Source organism: Oncorhynchus gorbuscha, unplaced genomic scaffold (genome assembly GCF_021184085.1).
Source record: "Oncorhynchus gorbuscha isolate QuinsamMale2020 ecotype Even-year unplaced genomic scaffold, OgorEven_v1.0 Un_scaffold_7:::fragment_4:::debris, whole genome shotgun sequence".
Classification (NCBI taxonomy): Eukaryota; Metazoa; Chordata; class Actinopteri; order Salmoniformes; family Salmonidae; genus Oncorhynchus; species Oncorhynchus gorbuscha.
Genome location: NW_025745509.1, coordinates 60405 through 85809, shown reverse-complemented (window position 1 = coordinate 85809; position 25405 = coordinate 60405). Strand labels below are relative to the sequence as shown.

Genomic DNA, 25405 nt, shown 5'->3' with positions numbered 1-25405 from the left:
TTGTAGATCTGTACCAGTACAGAGTGATAAACCAACAAGTGATATGTTTCAGTAATATTGGATTTTTGTGGTGGCAGCTGAATGGAGGTATTTGGGTGTGCGAGACTTGACATCAGAAGAGTTACAGGATGTGTTAAGTGGTGGTGTCCCATCCTTTCAGCCTGTTGGCCTGGAGTAGGACTAAATCGATTTTAAATAGTGGAGTATGTTTTTTTTAAAGTAATTTAATTTTTGTGTGGGTGTAGTGTTAGATCGTAGGGTATTTCTTATTATTCTTATTAAACAATTGTTTAAAGCAAAGTATAAGGCAGTTATACTCCAGTCTAGTAGGTGGCGGTAAGGCAACATTTACTGAAAGTCAACCGCCGTTAAACTTCATCAAAGAAGAAGTAGTAGTAGTAAACAGAAGTAAACAGTGACCAATAACCATTTCCACGTTAGCGGTTTTATTGTTATTTAGAAATGTATTAACACCATGGAACTCAAAATATGACTAATTTAACAGCACAGCATTACATACTTACATCAGGTAGTTTTTAATTCGCGTTGGAGACAGGACTTGGTTGATAGATGTTATTTAGCTAGCTAGGTAGCCGCTAACAATAATGGCTAACTGTATGGTTTTTCACACTCAAATAGCCTCCATCATGGAGGTGCTAGCGAATGCAGCCGTGGCAGAGATCTGTAAACTCGTAGACGACGACTATGCAGTGTTTCGTTTGGAAATAACTCAAAGCCAGAAAGAAAACAGGGGATTGCGGAGAAAACTACAGCTATTGGAACTAAAGGTGGCACGGGAGCGCGTCCTCGCCAGTCGTCCCAGTAGTGTCAAGATCCTCGACCGATACAGAGGAATGGCAAGAGGTACATTTTGCATAAATTGCCCAGTTCCCCTCTGCGCACGTGTTCAGATGTTACCCAGAATTGCGACTTGGTCAGTTTTCGGATAGTATGCAATAGACGGGTTGGTTGTTTAGAGTTTTTCCTGGTTAGGTAAAACTCTCGGTCCTATTCCTCGGCTATGACAAAGTATTGTTATAGATAGCTTCCCTTTTCATCGGTGTTATGACTATAGGGCTTGGATTTATTTGGGGTCATGTGAATTGGAAACACTCCTGGCCTAAGGTGGATCAAAACCTTTAATACTACCACAAACCTTGTTATTATTCATTCTGAATCAGATATCAAAAGAGCCAGAGAAGACAACTTTAATGGACACCATGCTCTGTATTTTAGTGAACTACTGTAGCAGGGCTGAGCGTTGTGCAAAGAACGGTTACAATGTCTTTAAATATTAATTTCACTCTATACACAATGTTAAGCAGTCAGGTTTGAAAGTCTTAATTTAATGTGAAAACCTAGTTGTTCATCTAATTACATTGCTCTTCTGCAATTATTCATTATGTATGTAAGGCAGGGTTACATTTAACACTATACACAATAGACTTTGTCACAGTTTTTATGTGTAAGTCATACAACCACTAACCTTGTGTTTTTGTCCTGGACTCCATCTGTCCCACCAGAGGTTGGTTTCCTGGTGCTCACTGTAGGAACTGATTGCCTGTAAAATCCATATATTCAAGCATTATATCAACTACTTTCTAAAGTTTAATTTAAAATAATATCCCCCTTTTCATTAAGTATAATTTATTGAATATCACTTAATCTATTGCACTCTTCTAACCATACCTGCATTACCAGTTCATATCAGTAAGTTGGAACCAGATCAGGGAACAGAACAGAAAACCGCAAAATAACAAAATTATATTTCATAGGTTTAGAAAGGAACTATATAATCCGGTATTTTTCTTTGGTTCAAACCGGTTCAGAAATGTAGTTTGCTGGTCTGAACAGTGGAACGGAACCAAAAAAAAAAGAATGGGGCGTCAATCTCTGTATTTGCGAAAGTTATGGTGGTGCTAGAATCCATCAACTTTCTCTTTCTGCATTAGCTATGCATCTGTTATGGTTGGACAAATGTGTTCACATTGTCTGTGTAGACTGCTCTGTGGTGGGATTTGTAGGTTTTTTACTTTTAAGGCCGGGAAATTTGCTATGGAAACATTTGAATAATCATCAGCAGTTGAAATAAAATGATATGCAAACTGGCTGACTAACCTTTTCAGAAACTACAGTATCCCTAAGCCTTGGGTAGCAGCAGCAGATCATTTCATCTTTATCCTGTGCCAAACTGATTTATTCCGTGAGTCTAAATCAGGGGACGCAACTTTCACTGGGGGCGGGGGGACACGTCCTCTCCACATTCTGAAATGTGGAGACGCCCCCCCCAGTTTTATCATTGGAATGTGATACAAAACCAGGCAACAGAGTGCTTTAGGACCATGCGGACTCCTCCAAGCGGTCGGGTAGGCTGTTTCTGGAACAAAGCCTATTCCCCCTTAGGAGACTGAAAAGATTTGGCATGGATCCTCAAAAGGTTCTACAGCTGCACCATTGAGAGCACTGGTTGCATCACTGCCTGGTATGGCAACTGCTCAGCCTCCGGCCGCAAGGCACTACAGAGGGTAGTGCTAACAGCCCAGTACATCACTGGGGCCAAGCTTCCTGCCTTCCAGGACCACTATACCAGGCGGTGTCAGAGGAAGGCCTTAAAAATGGTCACCCTAGTCATCGACTGTCCTCTCTGCTACCGCACAGCAAGCGGTACTGGAGCGCCAAGTCTAGGTCCAAAAGTTTTCTTAACAGCTTCTACCCCCAAGCCATAAGACTCTCAAACAGGTAATCAAATGGCAACCTATACTATTTGCATTGTCCCCTCCTCCTCTCTGCTACCCTGCTGCTACTCTGTTTATTATCTATGCATAGTCACTTTAATTCTACCTACATGTACATATTACTTCGACTGACCTGTACCCCTGCACATTGACTCTGTACCGGTACCCCCTATATATTGCCTTGCAAATTTTTTTTTAACTTAACACTTTTTCTTAACTGCATTGTTGGTTAAGGGCTTTATCAAATCAAATTAAAGTTTACTTGTCACGTGCGCCGAATACAACGGGTGTAAACTTTACAGTGAAATGCTTACTTACAGGCTCTAACCATTAGCGCAGAAAAGGTATAAGGTGAACAATAGGTAAGTAAAGAAATAAAACAACAGTAAAAAGACAGGCTATATACAGTAGCGAGGTTACATACAGACACCGGTTAGTCAGACTGATTGAGGTAGTATGTACATATAGATATGGCTAAAGTGACTATGCATATATGATGAACAGAGAGTAGCAGTAGCGTAAAAGAGGGCTTGGTGGGTGGCGGGACACAATGCAGATAACCCGGTTAGCCAATGTGCGGGAGCACTGGTTGGTCGGCCCAATTGAGGTAGTATGTACATGAATGTATAGTTAAAGTGACTATGCATATATGATAAACAGAGTAGCAGCAGTGTAAAAAGAGGGGTTGGGGGGTGGCACACAATGCAAATAGTCTGGGTAGCCATTTGATTACCTGTTCAGGAGTCTTATGGCTTTGGGGTAAAAACTGTCAAGAAGCCTTTTTGTCCTGGACTTGGCACTCGGGTACCGCTTTTCAAGCGGTAATAGAGAGAACAGTCTATGACTGGGGTGGCTGGGGTCTTTGACAATTTTTAGGGCCTTCCTCTGATTCCGCCTGGTGTAGAGGTCCTGGATGGCAGGCAGCTTAGCCCCAGGGATGTACTGGGCCGTACGCACTACCTTCTGTATTGCCTTGCGGTCAGAGGCCGAGCAATTGCCGTACCAGGCAGTGATGCAACCATGCTCTCGATGTTGCATCTGTAGAAACTTTTGAGGATCTGAAGACGTATGCCAAATCTTTTTAGTTTCCTAAGGGGGAATAGGCTTTGTCGTGCCCTCTTCACGACTGTCTTGGTGTGCTTGGATCATTCTAGTTTGTTGTTGATGTGGACACAGAGGAACTTGAAGCTCTCAACCTGCTCCACTACAGCACCATTGATGAGAATGGGGGCGTGCTCGGTTCTCCTTTTCCTGTAGTCCACAATCATCTCCTTAGTCTTGGTTACGTTGAGGGATAGGTTGTTATTCTTGCACCACCCGGCCAGGTCTCTGACCTCCTCCCTAAAGGCTGTCTCATCGTTGTCAGTGATCAGGCCTACCACTGTTGTGTCGTCTGCAAACTTGATGATGGTGTTGTAGTCGTGCCTGCCCATGCAGTCGTGGGTGAACAGGGAGTACAGGAGGGGACTGAGCACGCACCCCTGTGGAGCTCCAGTGTTGAGGATCAGAGTGGCAGATGTGTTGATACCTACCCTCACCACCTGGGGGCGGCCCATCAGGAAGTACAGGATCCAGTTGCAGAGGGAGGTGTTTAGTCCCAGGATCCTTAGCTTAGTGAAGAACTTTGAGGGTACTGTGGTGTTGAACGCTGAGCTGTAGTCAATGAATAGCATTCTCACGCAGGTGTTCATTTGTCCAGGTGGGAAAGGCCAGTGTGGAGTGCAATAGAGATTGCATCATCTGTGGATCTGTTTGGGCGGTATGTAAATTGGAGTGGGTCTAGGATTTCTGGGATAATGGTGTTGATTACCAACATTACCAACCTTTCAAAGCACTTCATGGCTACGGACATGAGTGCTACGGGTCTGTAGTCATTTAGGCAGATTGCCTTTGTGTTCTTGGGCTCAGGGACTATGGTGGTCTGCTTGAAACATGTTGGTATTACAGACTCAACCAGGGACATGTTGAAATTGTCAGTGAAGACACCTGCCAGTTGGTCAGCCCATGCCCAGAGCACACGTCCTGGTAATCCGTCTGGCCCCACAGCCTTGTGTATGTTGACCTGTTTAATGGTCTTACTCATGTCGGCTACGGAGAGCGTGATCGCACAGTCGTCCGGAACAGCTGATGCTCTCATGCATGCCTCAGTCTTGGTTGCCTCGAAGCGAGCATAGAAGTGATTTAGCTCGTCTGGTAGGCTCATGTCACTGGGCAGCTCCCAGCTGTGCTTCCCTTTGTAGTCTGTAATAGTTTGCAAGCCCTGCCACACAAGACGAGTGTCGGAGCCGGTGTAGTATGATTCAATCTTAGCCCTGTATTGACGCTTTGCCTGTTTGATGGTTCGTTGCAGGGCATAGCAGGATTTCTTGTAAGCTTCCGGGTTATAGTGATGCACTTTGAAAGCGGCAGCTCTACCCTTTAGCTCATTGCGAATGTTGCCTGTAATCCATGGCTTCTGGTTGGGGTATGTACAGTCACTGTGGGGACGATGTCCTCGATGCACTTGTTGATAAAGCCAGTGACTGATGTGGTGTACTGCTCAATGCCATCGGAAGAATCCCAGAACATGTTGCAGTCTGTGATAGCAAAAAAGTCCTGTAGTTTAACATCTGCTTCATCTGACCACTTTTCTATAGACAGAGTCACTGGTGCTTCCTGTGGTGCTTGCTTATTTCCTTATACAGCTGACTGAGTGCGGTCTTAGTGCCAGCATCTGTTAATGGTGGTAAATAAACAGCCACAAAAAGTATAGCTGAAAACTCTCTAGGCAAGTAGTGGCCTGCAATTTGTCACAATATACTCTACTTCAGGCGAGCAAAATCTAGGGACTTCCTTAGATTTCGTGCACCAGCTGTTGTTTACAAATATGCACAGACCGCCCCCCTCGTCTTACCGGAGTGTGTTGTTCTATCTTGCCGGTGCAGCATATATCCCGCTAGCTGAATAGCCATGTCATCATTCAGCCACGATTCCGTGAAACATAGGATATTACAGTTTTTGAAGTCTCGTTGGTAGGATATTCGTGATCGTACCTCGTCTAATTTATTGTCCAATGATTGCACGTTGGCGAGTAGTATTGACGGTAATGGCAGCTTTCCCAGTCGCCTTCTCCGGGTCCTGACCAGGCATCCGGCTCTTTATCCTCTGTACCTGCGTCGCTTCCTCTTGCAAATAACAGGGATGTCGGTCCTGTGGGGTGTTTGGAGAATGTCTTGTGCGTGGTCTTTGTTGTAGAAAAAATATTTGTCTAATCCGATGTGAGTGATCGCCGTCCTGATATCCAGAAGCTCTTTTTTGCCGTAAGATACGGTTGCAGAAACATTATGAACAAAATAAGTAACAAATAACACACACAAAAAACACAATAGCACAATTGGTTGGGCGCCTGTAAAAACTGCTGCCATTTCTTCTGGCGCCATTTAAAATAAACTGCTTTAACTGCTTTTATTAACACATACTCTGTTTTCCATTAAAATGTGTGTTCGCTCTCTCATGTGGCAGGCAGAAGAAGACTTACACTAGCTAACAAAAACACAAATTCAGATCCCACAGAATGTGAGCGAAGAAAGAGGCAAAGTGCAAGTCAAACAATTGTTAGTTCTATCCAAAATCCTTGGGACATACCTACCCTAAACCCCTAACCATTTTACCTTTCAACTTCAATGGGGTAGGGACGTCCCAAGGATCCCTGATAGCAAGAACAGCCAAACAACGAGGTCACAGAGGTTCTAAACCGAGACGCAACATTGCGAGACTTCCGGGAACCCTTGCGAAGCAGACCAAACAGACCAGGCCGGGGTTTGAGAAGTCGATGAGAGAACAAAAACAACTTTAGATTGAAGTAGTGTCTTTGATCTGACGGCATGCACATGTTAGACCCAATTACATGTTTCTGCGCATGAGTAAAGCTAGCCAACGTTGCAATGACCTCGCCTACATGCGTGATCAGGGATTTCTATTGGAGAAGCAGTTTCTGCCTATCTTCATACTGTACTGTCTTTGACCAGGTGCTGGTGCAACCAAACTAGTGGTTGATAAGGCTTTGGAGGCTGTAGCTAGGAGACCACTGTGACTGACAAGTGAATCCACCTGTCACAGCAAGCATGGGGCTACCGCGTCACTAGACAAAACGGAGGAAAACAGGCTGAAATTGGGGGAGGTGCTATGTAAACTTGTCCAATCAGAAACGGCTGCTTTCTTTTCCGTTGCAAAGCATTTTTCTATGACATTAACTAATGAATATGTCTGGTAAACACATTTGCTGCTGCTGCTTTGAGATTGAAAAGTACTGGGGCAAATACTGTCTCGCTGGGGCTGGCCCTAACCTTTTGGGGGCCCTACGCAAAAGGTAGAGAATGTTTTAGAGTTAATTTCCTGAAGTTCTACACATGTTGCCATTGGGTACCAAATTTTTTTTCAAAATGCATACTGCCTCCAAGTGGTGTGTGCGGCGCTGATGAAGCCTGCCTTCGGTTGTCACATTTTCGTGAATGAGGTAGTATAACTAATAAACTTGCCGGTGAGTGCCTTCAAGTATTCATACCACTTGGCTTATTCCACATTTTGTTGTGTTACAGCATTAATTCAAAATGGATTTAATTATAATTGTTTCTCACTGATCTACACACTACCTCATAATGACAAAGTGAAAACATGTTTTTGGAATTTTTTGCAAATTTATTGAAAATGAAATACAAAAATATCTAATTTACATAAGTATTCACACCCCTGAGTCAATACTTTGTAGACTTACCTTTGGCAGCGATGACAGCTGTGAGTCTTTCTGGGTTAGTCTCTAAAAGCATTCCTCACCTGGATTGTGCAACATTAGCTAATTATTAAAAATGGTTCAATCTCTGTCAAATAGGTTGTTGCTAGACAACCATTTTCAGTTCCATAGATTTAAGAAAATTAAACACAGCCAATCAGGAACATTCACTGTCTACTTGGTAAGCAACTCCAGTGCAGATTTGTCCTTGTGTTTAAGGTTATTGTCCTGCTGAAAGGTGAATTAATCTCCCTGTGTCTGTTGGAAATCAGACTGAACCAGATTTTCCTGTAGGTTTTTGCCTGTGCTTAGCTCCATTAAGTTTATTAACAACAAAAAAATCCCCTGTCCTTAACGATTACAATAATTCCCATAACATGATTCAGACACCACTATGCTTGAAAATATGGAGTGGTACAAAAACCTAATTGCTCTGCCACATTTTTTTTGCATGATGCATATTTTTGATTCTGTACAAGCTTCCTTCTTTTCACTCTTGTCATTTATGTTAGTATTGTGGAGTAACTACAATGTTGTTGGTCCATCCTCAGTTTTTCCTATCACAGCCATTAAACCATACGCGGTTTTCTTCCTCTCTGGCAACCGAGTGAGTAAGGACACCTGTATCTTTGTTGTGATTGGGTGTATTTCTACACCATTCAAAGTGTAATTAATAACATCACCATCTTCAAAGGGATATTCAATGCCTGTTTAGTTTTTTTTACCCTTCTACCAATAAGTGCCCTTCTTTGCGAGGTATTGAATCTGTGTTTTAAATTCACTGCTTCGACTGAGACTTTACAGATAGTTGTATGTGTGGGGTACAGAGATGAGTCATGTTAAACACTATTATTTCACACAGTGTGAGTCCATGCAACTTATTATGTGACTTGTTAAGGAAATGTTTATCCTGAACTTATTTATGCTTGAATACTTATTACTTTACTTTTTAAATTTAATTTGTTTTTAAAAAATCCCCAAAACATAATTCCACTTTGACATTATGGGGTGGGGCACTAGTGGATGGGGCCCCTAAGTGACCGCTTATGTCACTTATGCCTGTGTCTGGGCCTGATGTAGCACTTCCCCTGATTGCTTTGCTATCTTGCAAAAAATGTATTTACCAGGCAGGTCAATTAAGAATGAATTATTCTAACACAGAGACACAATATAACACAATATTATATTCTATAATGTAATGCATGAAACATAATCAATCAATCAATCAATCAATAAATAAATAGTATGTCAAGAAGTTATGAGAAGGGACATCCTTGCCACGTGTAGACAGTGTCAAGTGTACAATATAGCATTGAGCATTGACAGTACCTAACTTAACTACCCGTTTCCCCCAATCACTCTCTCAGGTGAAGCACATCTCACTGGAGGCCATAGGAGCTTTGTGAAGCCAGCAGAACACAACACATGGAGAGATGACCAACCAATCACTGTTGATGAGGGGAGTGGAACCTCAACCCAGCACGTTATTGTGATAGAGGTTAATGTCATAATGTAACATTAACAATGACAGTACATCAAATGTGGCCCGTTTTTTATTTCAGAAAGGCTCCCCTCAGCTATTAATCTATTTGCCATAGGGGATTTTGATACTTCACTACCACATTGTTATCCAATTCAACTCATGTACCGATAATAACCTCCTCTCTTCTTGTCAGTCTGCAGAGGCTGCAGGTCCTGGAGTCAAGCAAGAGAGATCTGAAGGAGAGAAGGACTCACGGCACAGCAGAGACATCCAGACTGAAACAGTGGCTGGAGCCCCGGAGGACCTTACCGCCGCGCCCCAGGCCAGGACCAGACACAGCATCTTGGAGGTCAGTGGAACGCCGAACGCCGTCCTCAAGTCAGAGACGGACACCGAGACTTTAACTGTAACACACAGGCTCTTACACACAGGATCTGAACACAGATCAGAACCAGAGAGACTGAGCTGTCCAGCTGCTTCCGGTTCAGAGTACCTACCAGTATTTCACCAGAGGATGGGTCATTCCCGTGGAGATGGTGACGCGTTAGACACTGGCGTTGATGATTTGTCTAGTTCTTACGCTACAGAGATGGACCCTGGCAACATGCCCTTGGGATTAGAAACCCAGACTGATCTGTCTAGAGGGAAATGGAACCGGTACAGTAGTAGTGTATACTCTGAAGGTTGTCTAGATAAGATAGGTGAGGGTTTAGTCGTAGATGAAGTGACTGTAAAATTGGAGGGCAACGTACCTCCCACATGGAATGGTCATCTAGGAGACAGACACTCGCAGGGCAGAGATTTCTTAGACTACAGGGAAAGCTTAGAGACAAATCAAAATGTCGCCACCCACTCCCCTTTTCATGTGTTCAAGGATCGCGACCCAGTGTCCACGTTGATGGCACCTTCCGATTCACACAGCCACATCCTTTTCGATCAGGTATTAAACTCAAACGACAGAGCTAGAGCCCAGGCTCAGGGAGGGGGAGCCACATCAGGCAATAGTAAAGAGAAACGGTTCCTCTGCATGTTCTGTAACAAAGGCTTCAGCTGCCCGCAGAAGGTGGAAATCCACAAGAGGGTCCACACTGGGGAGAAACCCTTCAGCTGTACCCAGTGTCACGTGCGCTTCGCCCAGGCTGGTGACCTGAAGAGGCACCAGAGGGTCCACTCAGGGGAGAAACCCTACAGCTGCCCCCAGTGTGAGAAGCGGTTCTCCCGTCAGGACCAGCTGAAGAGGCATCATATGGTCCACACGCGAGAGAGGCCGTTTGCCTGTACGCACTGCGGGAAGAGGTTCTCAGAGAGGAGCTACCTCAGGATACACCTGCAGAAAAACCATTCTACTCAATAGCTTCTGACATTTACATCAAACACTGCATGAAAGACAATTGTATATTTTCATGGTTGTCAGCAGAACAGGTCCACAGATATATTTGGAATAACAGATTTCAGTGTAGAATATTGCATCCAGACATTGTGTGATATATAAGGCATATATAAGCCTAAAGTCTGATACATATTGTGTTTGTACTGTGTAGATGAAATGATGTTCACAAATGTCTATTTCATTACTTCTGTTAAACTACAAAATGTTGTTCCAATACATTTTTAATTAGAAAATGTATGCAAGTTATCCATTTTTTGTTGATGAGTATATGTGGTTTTCATATATAGTGTATTTAAAACTGGTTTATGTTTAATAAACACAAAATGGGACTTTTCATTGTACGACTTTCATTGAGACTCTCTTTAGTATACATCACATCTGATATCACCCTATTCTGTATGAACCCAACAGCACTTTATAACCAATATACACTTAAATACACTTACACACTAACACTTACTGTACAATTTTATATAGTTTAGTCAAGTTTGTCATATGATGACTTTTGACTTATCATAGCTGACTCATATTTACCCACATCATATTTATGTCCTCCATGATGGGTTTAACAACAATAAAGTCATTCTGTATCTACAGTATATGACTCAAACGTAGTGGGGATAGGTAAACACTCCATGTTGTAAGTGTGTTTATCTGTGTGTGTGTACGTACCTGAGGGAGTGTATGTCTGTGTAATCTGTATCACCTGTCTCTTCCAGGAGGAGGAGGGTCCAAAGGTGCTGCTGGTGAAGGAGGATGGTTGTGAGGAGGGTCTGGGGAGCACTGACGGGAACATGGTCATGGAGGACAACCAGACTACACCTCCTCCTGAATCCACAGAGGAACCAGCTGAGCTGCACAGGACCACACACAGTCTCACTGAGGTGAGCCCACTGTAAACTACTGTCTGAATGGTTTTTCCTTTCAGATCCTAATGAATTAGACTATGTAGACAGAGAAGGACCTGATCTTCGATCAGCACTTTTACTTTGAGACTCTTTCTAGGTACGGTCCTAGGTCTAGATGAATGTTGTCTTAAGTGTGAGACCATACGTTTGAATTATCAAACCATGAAAAAGTGTCAAGTAATTTAATCAACTAACAAGTTTCCAAAGTACTCAAAGCAATCCCTCATTGCCCAATCAGAAGGTGCTCCATAGCAGGGTGCTCATATCAGATTTCTTGATCCAACATCCTCTCACTCTGTATCTCTTACAGTCAGTAGACATGGAGGATGGGAAGCCTAATCTGCTGCTGGTCAAAGAAGAGACTATAGAAGACGAACCAGAGAGCATTGACCTGAGTGGCCTAAAGATGGGGGAGCAAGGTAAGGGAGAAATAATTATAGCATAGAGCATCTTATGTTTGCATACAAAAACACACATCTTAAAACTATTTGGGGATAGGGGGCAGTATTTGGAAGTTTGGATGAATGAGGTGCCCAAAGTAAACTGCCTGTTACTCAGGCCCAGAAGCTAGGATATGCATATAATTGGTAGTATTGGATATAAAACACTCTAAAGTTTCCAAAACTGTTAAAATAATGTCTGTGAGTATAGCAAAACTGATATGGCAAGCGAAAACCTGGGGGAAATCCATCCAGGAAGTGGGATTTTTTTGATGTGGGTACTTTTCAATTGAATGCCTATACAGTATGTAATGGGTTAGGACCCAGATTGCAGTTCCTATGGCTTCCACTAGATGTCAACAGTCTTTAGACATTGTTTCACCCTTGTATTCTGAAAAATGAGGAAGAATGAGACCATTTTGTTAGTGGACTGTAGAATGAAGCAGCGCTGGTTTGCGTGTGACCGATTGCGCGCCCTTTATTGTTTTTCCTTTCTATTGAATACGCTATTGTACGGTTTAAATATTATCAATTATTTAGACAATAGACAACCTATTGTCTAACAATTAATTATAAACATCGTTTGACATGTTTCAACAAACTTTACAGGTACTATAAGGATGTATTCATCTGCATGTTGTGACCTCCTTCAAGTCGGTGGATTACTGAATAAAACGCGCCAACAAAACAGAGTTTTTGGGATATAATGAGGGACTTTATCGAACAAAACAAACATTTATTGTGTAACAGGGACTGCAACCAGATGAAGATCATCAAAGGTAAGTGAGTAATTCTATTGCTATTTCTGACTTTTGTGACTCCTCTACTTGGCTTGAAAATGTTTGTATGCAGATAATCGCATGGTATGCTTTCGCCGTAAAGCCTTTTTGAAATCTGACACAGTGGCTGGATTAACAAGAAGTTCATCTTTAAGCCGATGTATAACACTTGTATCTTTTATGAATGTTTATTATGAGTATTTCTGTATTTTGAATTTGGCGCTCTGCAATTTCAATGGATGTTGTCGAGGTGGGTCGCTAGCGGAACACCTATCCTTAAAAATGAACTTGACCAGGTAATTGATAAAGAAAAACTCCATCTGTAGCGTTTTCTCTGCCATGTTTGTAACGTCCATTTTCTAACCTCCTGCAGGTGGCTGGCTGGAGGCTAACAGAGGAGACTGGGCAGCCGTCTTAGATTTCCAGATCCAGACGGGTGCAGGCAAGGGCCCAGGGGACAACATTACCGAGCAGGCCAGGACCAGAGGTGACATAGTGGAGGTCAGTGGGTGGGACAGCGTCCTCAACTCTGGGCTGGGGAACAAGTGTTAACACAAAACAACTGAACCTAGTCTCCATGACAACAGTCTGGCTGAGAGCAGGGTGAGGCGTAGATTTGGTCTGCGGGGACAGGGAGGTGTCTGTATGCGGGGGGGGGGGGTAGCTATGGTGACTGACTTGGTTATTTTTGTATTATTGCAGAGACTGAGTTTCCCTCATCTCAGTCGAACCAAAGCATATTTCCTTTTTTGAATCAACACTTATGGACATTGTTTCAAAGTAAACTCCAATGGCTCCGTATTGTTAGGTACTTGACAGTGGTTAACATTTAATAATATCATGTCATTCTTCTGTGTTTACAGCAAAGAGTTTCTTATATAAATCTTTATGCTTTTCTGTACAATTTGTGTTTACAGTCTGCAGTCCATGACGACCAGCTGATGTCTGGTGTTGCTGACGGAAGAGACTGGACATCTGAGGTGGGTGGTCACAAACCTTGGCCCCGGATCAAAACCCTGGATCTGGAGCCATCACTCTTCCTTCCTGAGTCAGAACTAGGACCCAACCGTGAGGGACAGGGACTCCACCACAACCACTACACAGAACACAACCAGTGGACAGGTGGACTGAGCCACCTCAGTCCTGTTGGTCATCAGAGAAACAGAGGCTCCAGTCAGGGATCCAGCCTGCAGTCTGGGGCTGATAGAGATCAACCCTCCTGTTCCTATGATACAAACACCACAGTATCCATGATGAACAGAGTAGGTCACCCTGGGCTTCAGCCTTCACAGAGAGTGATGGGAGCCCCCCCTGGTGGTAGTCTATCAGCAAGTCTGTCTTCTCCTTCAGGGCCTCGTCCAATGCCTGGTGACTTGGTTCATAGAAGGCCTGGGCCTGGGTCTAGCCTTCCTCACTTACCTCAGGTTTACCCCACCAATACAGACAGGGTCAGGATGGGCGTTCACCATAAGAGGTACCTAGCCTATAACACAGCACACAATTCCAACAACACCCAAACAATGGCTAGAGGTCAAGGAGGGAGCTCAAAAACTCTTGCTTCTACCTCCTCTGGTGTCATTGGGTCACAATGTGGGAGGCCGAGCATTAGGTCGGACGCCGACAAGCCGTATGCCTGCCCCACGTGTGGGAAGCACTTTGCTGAGGCAAGGTATGTGAAGCAGCACCAGACTGTTCACACCAAGGACAGCTTCAATTGCAAATTATGTCACAAGAGCTTCTCCTTCCTGAGTAGCCTTATCAGACATAGGAGTGTCCACAATGGGAAGAAATCGTAGCAGTGTGTCTTGAGATGTACATTAGGTGATATCTGGGAATCATTCTTTATCTGACATATTATAGTTATAATGATTAGTGTCTTGGGATAAGAGGGTAATTAACCACATACCCCTTTAACTTTGAATTATTTAACAGGCTTGTGTTAATAACTGTTTTTTAGAGAGATAGTAAACCTATGCTAGAACAAGTATAGTTCAATATTCTCTGGTCTGATGAAACCAGGATTGAACTCTTTGGCCTGAATGCCAAGCGGCGCGTCTGGAGGAAACCTGGCACCATCCCTACGGTGAAGCATGGTGCTGGCAGAATCATGCTGTGGGGATGTTTTTCAGTGGCAGAGACTGTGAGACTAGTGAGGATCGAGGCAAAGTTGAACGGAGAAAAGTACAGAGATCCTTGATGAAAACCTGCTCCAGAGTGCTCAGGACCTCAGACTGGGGTGAAAATTCACTTTCCAACAGGACAATGACCCTAAGCACACAGCCAAGACAATGCAGGAGTGGGTTCAGGACAAGTCTCTGAATGTCCTTGAGTGGCCCGGCCAGACCCCGGACTTGAACCCGATCGACCATTTCTGGAGAGACCTGAAAATAGCTGTGCAGCTACGCTCCCCATCCAACCTGACAGAGCTTGAGAAGATCTGCAGAGAGGAATGGGAGAAACTCTCCAAATACAAGTGTGCCAAGCTTGTGGCATTATACCCAAGAAGACTCAAGGCTGAAATCGCTGCCAAAGGTGCTTTAACAAAGTACTGAGTAAAGGGTCAATACTTATGTAAATGTGATATTTCAGTTTTATATTTTTAATAAACTAGCAATAATTTAAAAAACTGTTTTTGCTTTGTTATTATCGGGTATTGTGTGCAGATTGATGAGGGGGAAAAAAACAATGTAATCACTTTTAGAATAAGGCTCAAATGTAACAAAATTTGGAAAAAGTCAAGGGGTCTGCATACTTTCGGAAGGCACAGTAACGCAAAGCTAGAATGAAAACAGGGAATTGCGGCAGCAACTACAGGTACCGGAACTGAAGGGGGCATGATAGCGCGTCCTCGCCAGTTGTCCCAGTACTGATAAAATAATTTTTCTGGGTGTGCGCCAGCTCATCTTTTTTATTCTAAGACAATCGACTGATACAGAGATTGATTATACAATGCATGCGTTTCTGTTCGTCCTTACGATTGCTGTACACCTTTATAACATGTTAAAGCTTGATTATGAAGTTAGTTTGACAAGTTTAATCGACATATAATATGTAAGTTCGACGTTTTGGTGCGCATCCACTTGACTTTTGGCTACATTTCAACCGAAATGTGTCGTGTTTGAGAACCGAAAGACACAGACTGCAAAACTAAACGCTGTTTTTGGTAAGTATAATTCCTTCCAGGTCTTCTGATGGAAGAACAGCAAAGGTAAGGGAATATTTATGTGGTAAATTTGGGTTTATGTGGACTCCAAGATAGAGGAGCCATAATGCTACTTTTTGAGCGCCGACTCATAGTATAGCCTAGTGAACGAAACCTGTAACGTTAAAAATAAATGTAACACAGCGATTGCATTCAGAAGAGGTGTATCTAACTATATATGTAGAACATGCATATTTAGTCATTTCGTCATTTCTCAGGACATTTGAGTAGCATTTTTTGAACGATGCATCATTGTAAACAGAGATTTATGGATATATATAGCATATTATTGAAAAAAACAAATGTACTGTGTAACATCTTATTTTACTGTCATCTGATGAAGATTTCAAAAGGTTAGTGCATTATTTTTCTTTTAATCCTGCGTTTGTTGATTGCATATTTTTTTCAAATTGGCTATGCAAATTAGCCATGTCTTCGGTGGTGGTTTGACATAAATATGTGCTATGTTTTCGCCGTAAAACATTTTAGAAATCTGACTTGCTGGGTAGATAAACAAGGTGTTTATCTTTCATTTGAGCCATTGGACTTGTTAATGTGTGGAGGTTAAATATTTTTAGGAATATTTTTGCGTTCCATGCGCCACCTTCCAGCTGAACGTGGGGGGGGTGTTCCAAAATTGGAACCCTAGTCCCCTTCTGGTTAAAAGGCTAATTGATCATTAGAAAACACTTTTGCAGTTATGTTTGCACAGCTGAAAACTGTTGTGCTGATTAAAGAAGCAATTAAACTGGCCTTTAGACTAGTTGAGTATGTGGAGCATTCGCATTTGTGGGTTCGATTACAGGCTCAAAATGGCCAGAAACAAAGACTTTCTTCTGAAACTCGTCAGTCTGTTCTTGTTTTGAGAAATGAAGGCTATTCCATGCGAGAAATTGGCAAGAAACTGAAGATCTCATACAGCGCTGTGTACTACTCCCTTCACAGAACAGCGCAAACGGGCTCTAACCAGAATAGAAAGAGGAGTTGGAGGCCCCAATGCACAACCGAGCAAGAGGACAAGTACATTAGAGTGTCTAGTTTGAGAAACAGACGCCTCACAAGTCCTCAACTGGCAGGAGGGGGTACTATGGTGTTGAATGCTAAGCAATAGTCAATGAACAGCATTCTTCTAGGGCAGTAAGCAGTGCGATGGCGATTGCATCGTTTGTGGATCTATTGGGGCGGTAAGCAAATTGTAGTGGGTCTAGGGTGGCCGGTAAGTGGGTATAGGGTGGCCGGTCATTGACTACAGCATTTAACACCATAGTACCCTGCAAGCTCATCATCAAGCTGGAGGCCCTGTGCAATTGGGTCCTAGACTTTCTGATGGGCCGCCCCCAGGTTGTGAAGGTAGGAAACAACATCTCCACTTTGCAGACCCTCAACAATGGAGCCCCACAAGGGTGCGTGCTCACCACACTCCTGTACTCCCTGTTCACCCATGACTGCGTGGCCATGCACGCCTCCAACTCAATCATCAAGTTTGCGGATGACACAACAGTAGTGGGCTTGATTACCAACAACGACAAGAGAGGGAGGAGGTGAGGGCACTCGGAGTGTGGTGTCAAGAAAACAACCTCCCCACTCAACGTCAACAAAACAAAAGAGATGATCGTGGACTTCAGGAAACAGCAGAGGGAGCACCCCCTATCCGCATCGAAGGGACAGCAGTGGAGAAGGTGGAAGGTTTTAAGTTCCTCAGCATACACATCACAGACCAACTGAAATGGTCTACCCACACAGACAGTGTGGTGAAGAAGGCGCAACAGCGCCTCTTCAACCTCAGGAGGCAGAAGAAATTTGGCTTGTCACCCAAAACTCTGACAAACTTTTACAGATGCACTATTGGGAGCATCCTGTCGGGCTGTATCACAGCCTGGTATGGCAACTGCACCACCCTCAACTGCAAGGCTCTCCAGAGGGTGGTGCAGTCTGCACAACGCATCACCGGGGGCAAACAACCTGCCCTCCATGACACCTACAGCACCCGATGTCACAGGAAGGCCAAGAAGATAATCAAAGACATCAACCACCTGAGCCACTACCTATTCACACCACTACCATCCAGAAGGCGAGGTCAGTACAGGTGCTTCAAAGCTGGGACCAAGAGACTGAAAAACAGCTTCTATCTCAAGGCCATCAGACTGCAATCACTAACTCAGAGAGGTTGCTGCCTGCATTGAGACCCAATCACTGACCACTTTAATAAATGGATCACTCGTCACTTTATATAATGCCACTCTAAATAATGCCACTTTTAATAATGTTTACATATCTTATATCACATGTTTATACTGTATTTTATACCATCTATTGCACCTTGCCTATGCCGCTCGGCCATTGCTCATCCATATACACTGCTCAAAAAAATAAAGAGAACACTTAAACAACACAATGTAACTCCAAGTCAATCACACTTCTGTGAAATCAAACTGTCTACTTAGGAAGCAAAACTGATTGACAATACATTTCACATGCTGTTGTGTAAATGGAATAGACAACAGATGGTGCAGGTGGTGACCACAGACCACTTCTCAGTTCCTATGCTTCCTGGCTGATGCTTTGGTCACTTTTGAATGCTGGCATTGCAAATGTGCATGTCTGCTCAAACGGTCAGAAACAGACTCCATGAGGGTGGTATGAGGGCCCAACGTCCACAGGTGGGGGTTGTACTTACAGCCCAACACCGTGCAGGACGTTTGGCATTTGCCAGAGAACACCAAGATTGGCAAATTCGCCACTGGCGCCCTGTGCTCTTCACAGATGAAAGTAGGTTCACACTAAGCACATGTGACAGACTTGACAGAGTCTGGAGACGCCGTGGAGAACAGTCTGCTGCCTGCAACATCCTCCAGCATGACCGGTTTGGCAATGGGTCAGTCATGGTGTGGGGTGGCATTTCTTTGGGGGGCCGCACAGCCCTCCATGTGCTCGCCAGAGGTAGCCTGACTGCCATTAGCTACCGAGATGAGATCCTCAGACCCCTTGTGAGACCATATGCTGGTGCGGCTGGCCCTGGGTTCCTCCTAATGCAAGACAATGCTAGACCTCATGTGGCTGGAGTGTGTCAGCAGTTCCTGCAAGAGGAAGGCATGGATGCTATGGACTGGCCCGCCTGTTCCCCAAACCTGAATCCAATTGAGCACATCTGGGACATCATGTCTCGCTCCATCCACCAACGCCACGTTGCACCACAGACTGTCCAGGAGTTGGCGGATGCTTTAGTCCAGGTCTGGGAGGAGATCCCTCAGGAGACCATCCGCCACCTCATCAGGAGCATGTCCAGGCGTTGTAGGGAGGTCATACAGGCACGTGGAGGCCACACACACTACTGAGCCTCATTTTGACTTGTTTTAAGGACATTACAAAGTTGGATCAGCCTGTAGTGTGGTTTTCCACTTTAATTTTGAGTGTGACTCCAAATCCAGACCTCCATGGGTTGATAAATTTGATTTCCATTGATAATTTTTGTGTGATTTTGTTGTCAGCACATTCAACTATGTAAAGAAAAAAGTAGTTAATAAGAATATTTCATTCATTCAGATCTAGGATGTGTTATTTTAAAGCAGTGTACTTACATGTACATACTCTCATTCACCCCTTTAGATTTGTGTGTATTAGGTAGTTGTTGGGGAATTGTTAGATTACTTGTTAGGTATTACAGCATTGTCGGAACTAGAAGCACAAGCATTTCGCTACACTCGCAAAAACATCTGCTAACCATGTATGTGACAAATCAAATTTGATTTGATTTAGCAAGTGACATCAATAAGGGATCATAGCTTTCACCTGGACAGTATGTCATGGAAAGATCTAGTTCCTTAATGTTTTGTACACTCAGTGAATACTTTTGCCTTCAGAAAATATTTACAACCCTTGACTTCCACATTTTGTTGCGTAACAGCCTGAATTTAAAATGGATTCATTTTAGATTTTGTATCACTGATCTAAACATAATACCCCATAATGTCAGTGGAATTTTGTTTTCAGAATTTTTTACAAATGACAAAAGAAATGCTGAAATGTCTTGAGTCAATAAGTATTCAACTTTGTTATGCCAAGCCTAAATACGTTAAGCAGTAGAAATTTGCTTGGCAGATCACATAAGATGCATGGACTCCCTGTGTGCAATAATAGTGTTTAACATGATTTTTGAATGACTACCTGATAGAGGAATTCTAAATTCCTTTATGTTTTATTGCCAAAACCAATTCGCACTCATTTCTAATTCATTAATGAATTGTAAGTTCCTTAATTATGCATGAAGTAGATTGAGACCAGTCTTAAAAGCCAGGTAAGAGCGTTTAATTCCAGAGAGTACTAAATGCTTACACACATTTCCACAGGTTATAAACTGAACATGACATCATCAGTTTCCCACCCTCTCTCCGATTCTCACAAGAACCCATTGTTTTAGGAATGGAACCTTTCCCAGACATTTCTTATCTGTCTGAAAAGCCATAGCATCACTCCGCTTTTGGCCTTCCCAAGAGACACAGACAATTAATTCATTCTGCTTACATTTTCAGTAACAGCTTAACCAATAACTTTTACTTTTCATACCATAACATAATAGTATTAGAATAAATGGTTCTAATCAATAATGTATACATAATTAATCATCTTAACTACAATTTCCTCTAACTGTACCCCACACAGACAATTATCTTTAAGGTCCCTCAGTGAAGTTGTGAGAATTTCAAGCACAGATTCAAGCACAGATTCAACCAAAACGACTAGTGGGGTTTTCCAATGCCTCGCAAAGAAGGCCACCTATTGGTAGATGGGTCAAAATAAACTAAAGTAAACATTGAATCTCCTTTTGAGCATGGTGAAGTTATTAATTACATTTTGCATGTTGTATCAATACACCCAGTCACTACAAAGATACAACTCAGTTGCCAGAGCGGAAGGGAACCACTCAGGAATTTCATCATGAAGCCAATTGTGATTTTAAAACAGAGTTTAATAGGTGTGACAGGAGAAAACAACATTGGATCAACAACATTGAAATGACTCCACAGTAGTCACGTAAATGACTGAGTGACAAGAAAGAAGCCTTTACAAAATACACATATTCCAAAACATGCATCCTGTTTGCAACAAGACACGAAAGTAATACTTCAAAACAAAATTGACAAAGAAACTACGTTTTTCTACGGAATACAAAGTAAACACAACACATGGGGACTGGGGAGTTTTTCCAGATTAAAAATAAACAAGGAGAAGATTTCACCTTTCAGCAGGACAATAACCTAAAACACAAGGCCAAATCTGCACTGGAGTTAATTACCAAGATGACATTGAATGTTCCTAAATGGCCTACTTACAGTTTAGACTTAAATCTGCTTGAAAATCTGACAATACTTGAAAATGGCTGTCTCGCAATGATCAACCAACTTGACAGAGCTTGAAGAATTTAAAAAAGAATAATGAGCCAATATTGCACAACCCAGGTGTACAAAGTCCTTACAAGACTGTAAACACTGCCAATAGTGTTTAACATGTACTTACTCAGGGCGGGTGAATACTTACCAAATTAAGATAGTTGTATTTTTCATTAATTAAAAAAATATATAATTTTTCTTCCACTTTGACACTTGAGTATTTTGGGTAAATATTTGACAAAAATAATAATTGGATGAGTGTTTGGGGTTGTCTTGCTGGAAGATCCACTTTCAGCCAAGTTTCAGCCTCCTGGCAGGCCATAGCACCAGCTGGAGTTTACTAAACGGAATTGGCACTTGGATTGGAACTGGTGTTATGGTCAGATTACATAAAAATAGAGCTATTTCGCTATACACACCAGTCGTGGGTTTGGCGTCGAGAAATGGAGGTAGAGTTGAAGTCAGAAATTTAGCCAAATACATTTAAACTCAGTTTATCACAATTCCTGACATTTCATCCTCGTAAAAATGTCCTGTCTTAGGTCAGTTAGGATCACCACATTATTTTAAGAATGTGAAATATCGGAATAATAGTAGAGGGAATTATTTATTTCAGCTTTTATTTCTTTCACCACTTTCCCAGTGGGTCAGAAGTTTAGTATTTGGTAGCATTGCCTTTAAATGGTTTAACTCAGGTCAAACGTTTCAGGTAGCCTTCCACAAGCTTCCCACAATAAGTTGGGTGAATTTTGCCCCATTCCTCCTGACAGAGCTGGTGGAACTGAGTCTGGTTTGTAGGCCTCCATGCTCGCACACGCAAGCATTTTAAAACGTTTTTTTCAGTTCTGCCCACAAATTCTCTATAGGATTGAGGTCAGGGCTTTGTGGTGGCCACTCCAATACCTTGACTTTGTTGTCCTTAAGCCATTTTGCCACAACTTTGGAAGCATGCTTGGGGTCATTGTCCATTTGGAAGGCCCATTTGAGACCAAGCTTTAACTGACTGATGTCTTGAGATGTTGCTTCAATATATCCACATAATTTTCTTCCCTCATGAAGACATCTATTTTGTGAAGTGCACCACTCCCTCCTGCAGCAAAGCAACCCCACAACATGATGCTGCCACCCCTGTGCTTCATGGTTGAGATGGTGTTCTTCGGCTTGGAAGCCTCCTCCTTTTTCCTCCAAACATAATAATGGTCATTATGGCCAAACAGTTACATTTTTGTTTCACCAGACCAGAGGACATTTCTCCAAAAAGTACGATCTTTGTCCCCATGTGCAGTTGCAAACCGTCGTCTGGCATTTTTATGGAGGTTTGGGAGCAGTGGCTTCTTCCATGCTGAGCGGCCTTTCAGGTTATGTCGATATAGGACTCGTTTTACTGTGGATATATACACTGCTCCAAAAAAAAAGGGAACACTAAAATAACACATCCTAGATCTGAATGAATGAAATATTCTTATTAAATATTTTTGTCTTTACATAGTTGAATGTGCTGACAACAAAATCACACAAAAATTATCAATGGAAATCAAATTTATCAACCCATGGAGGTCTGGATTTAGAGTCACACTCTAAATGAAAGTGGAAAACCACACTACACGCTGATCCAACTTTGTAATGTCCTTAAAACAAGTCAAAATGAGGCTCAGTAGTGTGTGTGGCCTCCACGTGCCTGTATGACCTCAAGTTGCACTTCCTAAGGCTTCCACTAGATGTCAATAGTCTTTAGAACCTTGTTTGATGCTTCTACGGTGAAGGAGGAGGGAATGAGGGCTCTTTGAGTCAGTGGTCTGGCAGAGTGCCATGAGCTCGTTACATGCGTTCACGTGAGAGTTAGCTTGAGTTCATTGCATTTCTGAAGACAAGGAATTCTCCGGTTGGAACTTTATTTTAGATTTATGTTAAAAACATCCTAAAGATTGATTCTATACTTCCTTTGACATGTTTCTACGGACTGTAACGGAACTTTGACTTTTCGTCTGCTCCTAGTGATCGCACATCATGAATTTGGATTACTGGATTGAACACGCTAACAAAAAGGCGGTATTTGGACATAAAGATGAACTTTATCGAACAAATCAAAAATGTATTGTGGAACTGGGATTCCTGGGAGTGCATTCTGATGAAGATCATCAAAGCTAAGTGAATATTTATAATGCTATTTCTGACTTCTGTTGACTCCAACATGGCGGATATCTGCCATGCGCCGTACTCAGATTATTGCATGTTTTGCTTTTTCAGTTTTTAAAAAATCTGACAGCGGTTGCATTCAGGAGAAGTATATCTTTAATTCTGTGAATAACACTTGTATCTTGTATCAATGTTTATTATGAGTATTTCTGTAAATTGATGTGGCTCTCTGCAAAATCACTGGATGTTTTGGAAGTAAAACATTAATGAACGTAACGCGCCAATGTAAACTGAGATTTTTGGATACAAATATGCACTTTATCGAACAAAACATACATGTATTGTGTAATATGATGTCCTATGAGTGTCATCTGATGAAGACCATCAAAGGTTAGTGATTCATTTTATCTATATTTCTGCTTTTTGTGACTCCTTTCTTTGGCTGGAAAAATGGCTGTGTGTGTTTTTGTGACTTGGCTCTGACCTAACATAATCCTATGTTGTGTTTTCGCTGTAAAGCCTTTTTAACAAGAAGTTTTTCATTTGGTGTATTGCACTTGTTAATGTATGAAAGTTACATATTTCCAAAAAATATTTTTGAATTTCGCATGCTGCCTTTTCAGAGGAATGTTGTCGAGGGGTGCCGCTATGTGAACTCCTAGCCGTAAGAAGTTAAAGGGGGGTGAATGTCCGGTAGTTTCTTATCTGTAAAATGCTGAATAATCATGCCTAGTTTTCATAGCTACCCTCAAAGTTGAAGGTGTCAGTGATCATGTAGAAGGGGTCACTCAAGAATACTCTCTGAGAAGGAATTTTAATGGGTATCATGGACAAGTTCTCAGGCAATTACTGAAAATGTAAATAAGAATGTTACGGTCATGGAACATGTGGTGCCATGAGAGATTGTTGGCCAAATTATTTGTCTCAGATACATGCTGCCAGCTACACATGGCTGTCAGGTGCGGCAGGTAGCCTAGCGGTTAGGAGCTTTGGACCGGGTTGTTGGTTCAAATCCCAGAGATGACTAGGTGAAAAGTCTGCCAATGTGCTCTTGAGCAAGGCCCTTAACCCTAATTTCTCCTTTAAGTCGCTCTGGATACGTGCATCTGCTAAATGTTCCTCAAGCAAGGGTGGAGGCCGATGACATCACGGATTTGCAGTTGTCTAAAAAACACTATTTTGCTCAAAACATGTTTTTTAAAAAACATTTTCATTTGTGTACTTTTCACAGTAAAAGTTTAAAAATCAGTTTAGAATGCAATTAGTTTAGTGATGGGGTAAAAGTGTGACACCACTCCGCCCCCCGAGGACTTCTGTTCCCATCTGTTCTATCTAATACTGACTGGGACTATGTCGCACAGCAAGAGTTGAGTGGGGACGAACGGATTCGTTTCAGTCAGTTCTGAGGCCATGTCTAGACTTGACAGTTCATGCAGCTTTTGTATTCTGATCCTTGAGTTCCTATCTTGGAATTCCAACAACGTCATGCATCCACACAAACGTTAAAATGTGTCTACGGTGTCCACATTGTGTCCAGATTCCCTTTTCCTGTGCTAAATTCAAATGCCAGTATGCATTCTGCAAACAGTGAAACAGGCTTAATATAACACAACAACTTGATGGTAGTAGCCAACTACTGTAGTTAACTAAATCAAATCTAATTTTATTTGTCACATTCACATGGTTAGCAGATGTTAATGCGAGTGTAGCGAAATGCTTGTGCTTCTAGTTCCGACAATGCAGTAATAACCAACAAGTAATCTAACAATTCCAAAACTACTGTCTTATACACAGTGTAAGGGGATTAAGAATATGTACATAAGAATATATGAATGAGTGATGGTACAGAGCAGCATAGGCAAGATACAGTAGATGGTATCGAGTACAGTATATACATATGAGATGAGTATGTAAACAAAGTGGCATAGTTAAAGTGGCTAGTGATACATGTATTACATAAGGATGCAGTCGATGATATAGAGTACAGTATATACGTATGCATATGAGATGAATAATGTTGGGTAAGTAACATTATATAAGGTAGCATTGTTTAAAGTGGCTAGTGATATATTTACATCATTTCCCATCAATTCCCATTATTAAAGTGGCTGGAGTTGAGTCAGTGTCAGTGTCAGTGTGTTGGCAGCAGCCACTCAATGTTAGTGGTGGCTGTTTAA

At 42.4% G+C, this 25405-nt stretch overlaps 1 protein-coding gene across 1 annotated transcript; it reads left to right on the top strand.

Annotated features, from left to right (window-relative positions):
* Positions 1-384: 384 nt before the first annotated feature.
* Positions 385-14618, top strand: LOC124019118 (zinc finger protein 205-like). Its single transcript, XM_046334494.1, has 7 exons — positions 385-864; positions 8871-9001; positions 9180-9335; positions 11096-11260; positions 11595-11703; positions 12877-13004; positions 13421-14618. The coding sequence occupies exons 1-7, from the start codon at positions 606-608 to the stop codon at positions 14297-14299; spliced, it is 1827 nt and encodes a 608-aa protein (XP_046190450.1). The 5' UTR covers positions 385-605; the 3' UTR covers positions 14300-14618.
* Positions 14619-25405: the final 10787 nt, after the last annotated feature.

Excerpts from the sequence above, each read along its gene's own strand:
- LOC124019118 (XM_046334494.1), top strand. The coding sequence starts at position 606 with ATGGCTAACTGTATGGTTTTTCACACTCAAATAGCCTCCATCATGGAG. Across the intron at positions 9,336-11,095 it reads CCAGACACAGCATCTTGGAG|GAGGAGGAGGGTCCAAAGGT; the intron begins GTCAGTGGAACG and ends TGTCTCTTCCAG. Across the intron at positions 11,704-12,876 it reads CCTAAAGATGGGGGAGCAAG|GTGGCTGGCTGGAGGCTAAC; the intron begins GTAAGGGAGAAA and ends AACCTCCTGCAG.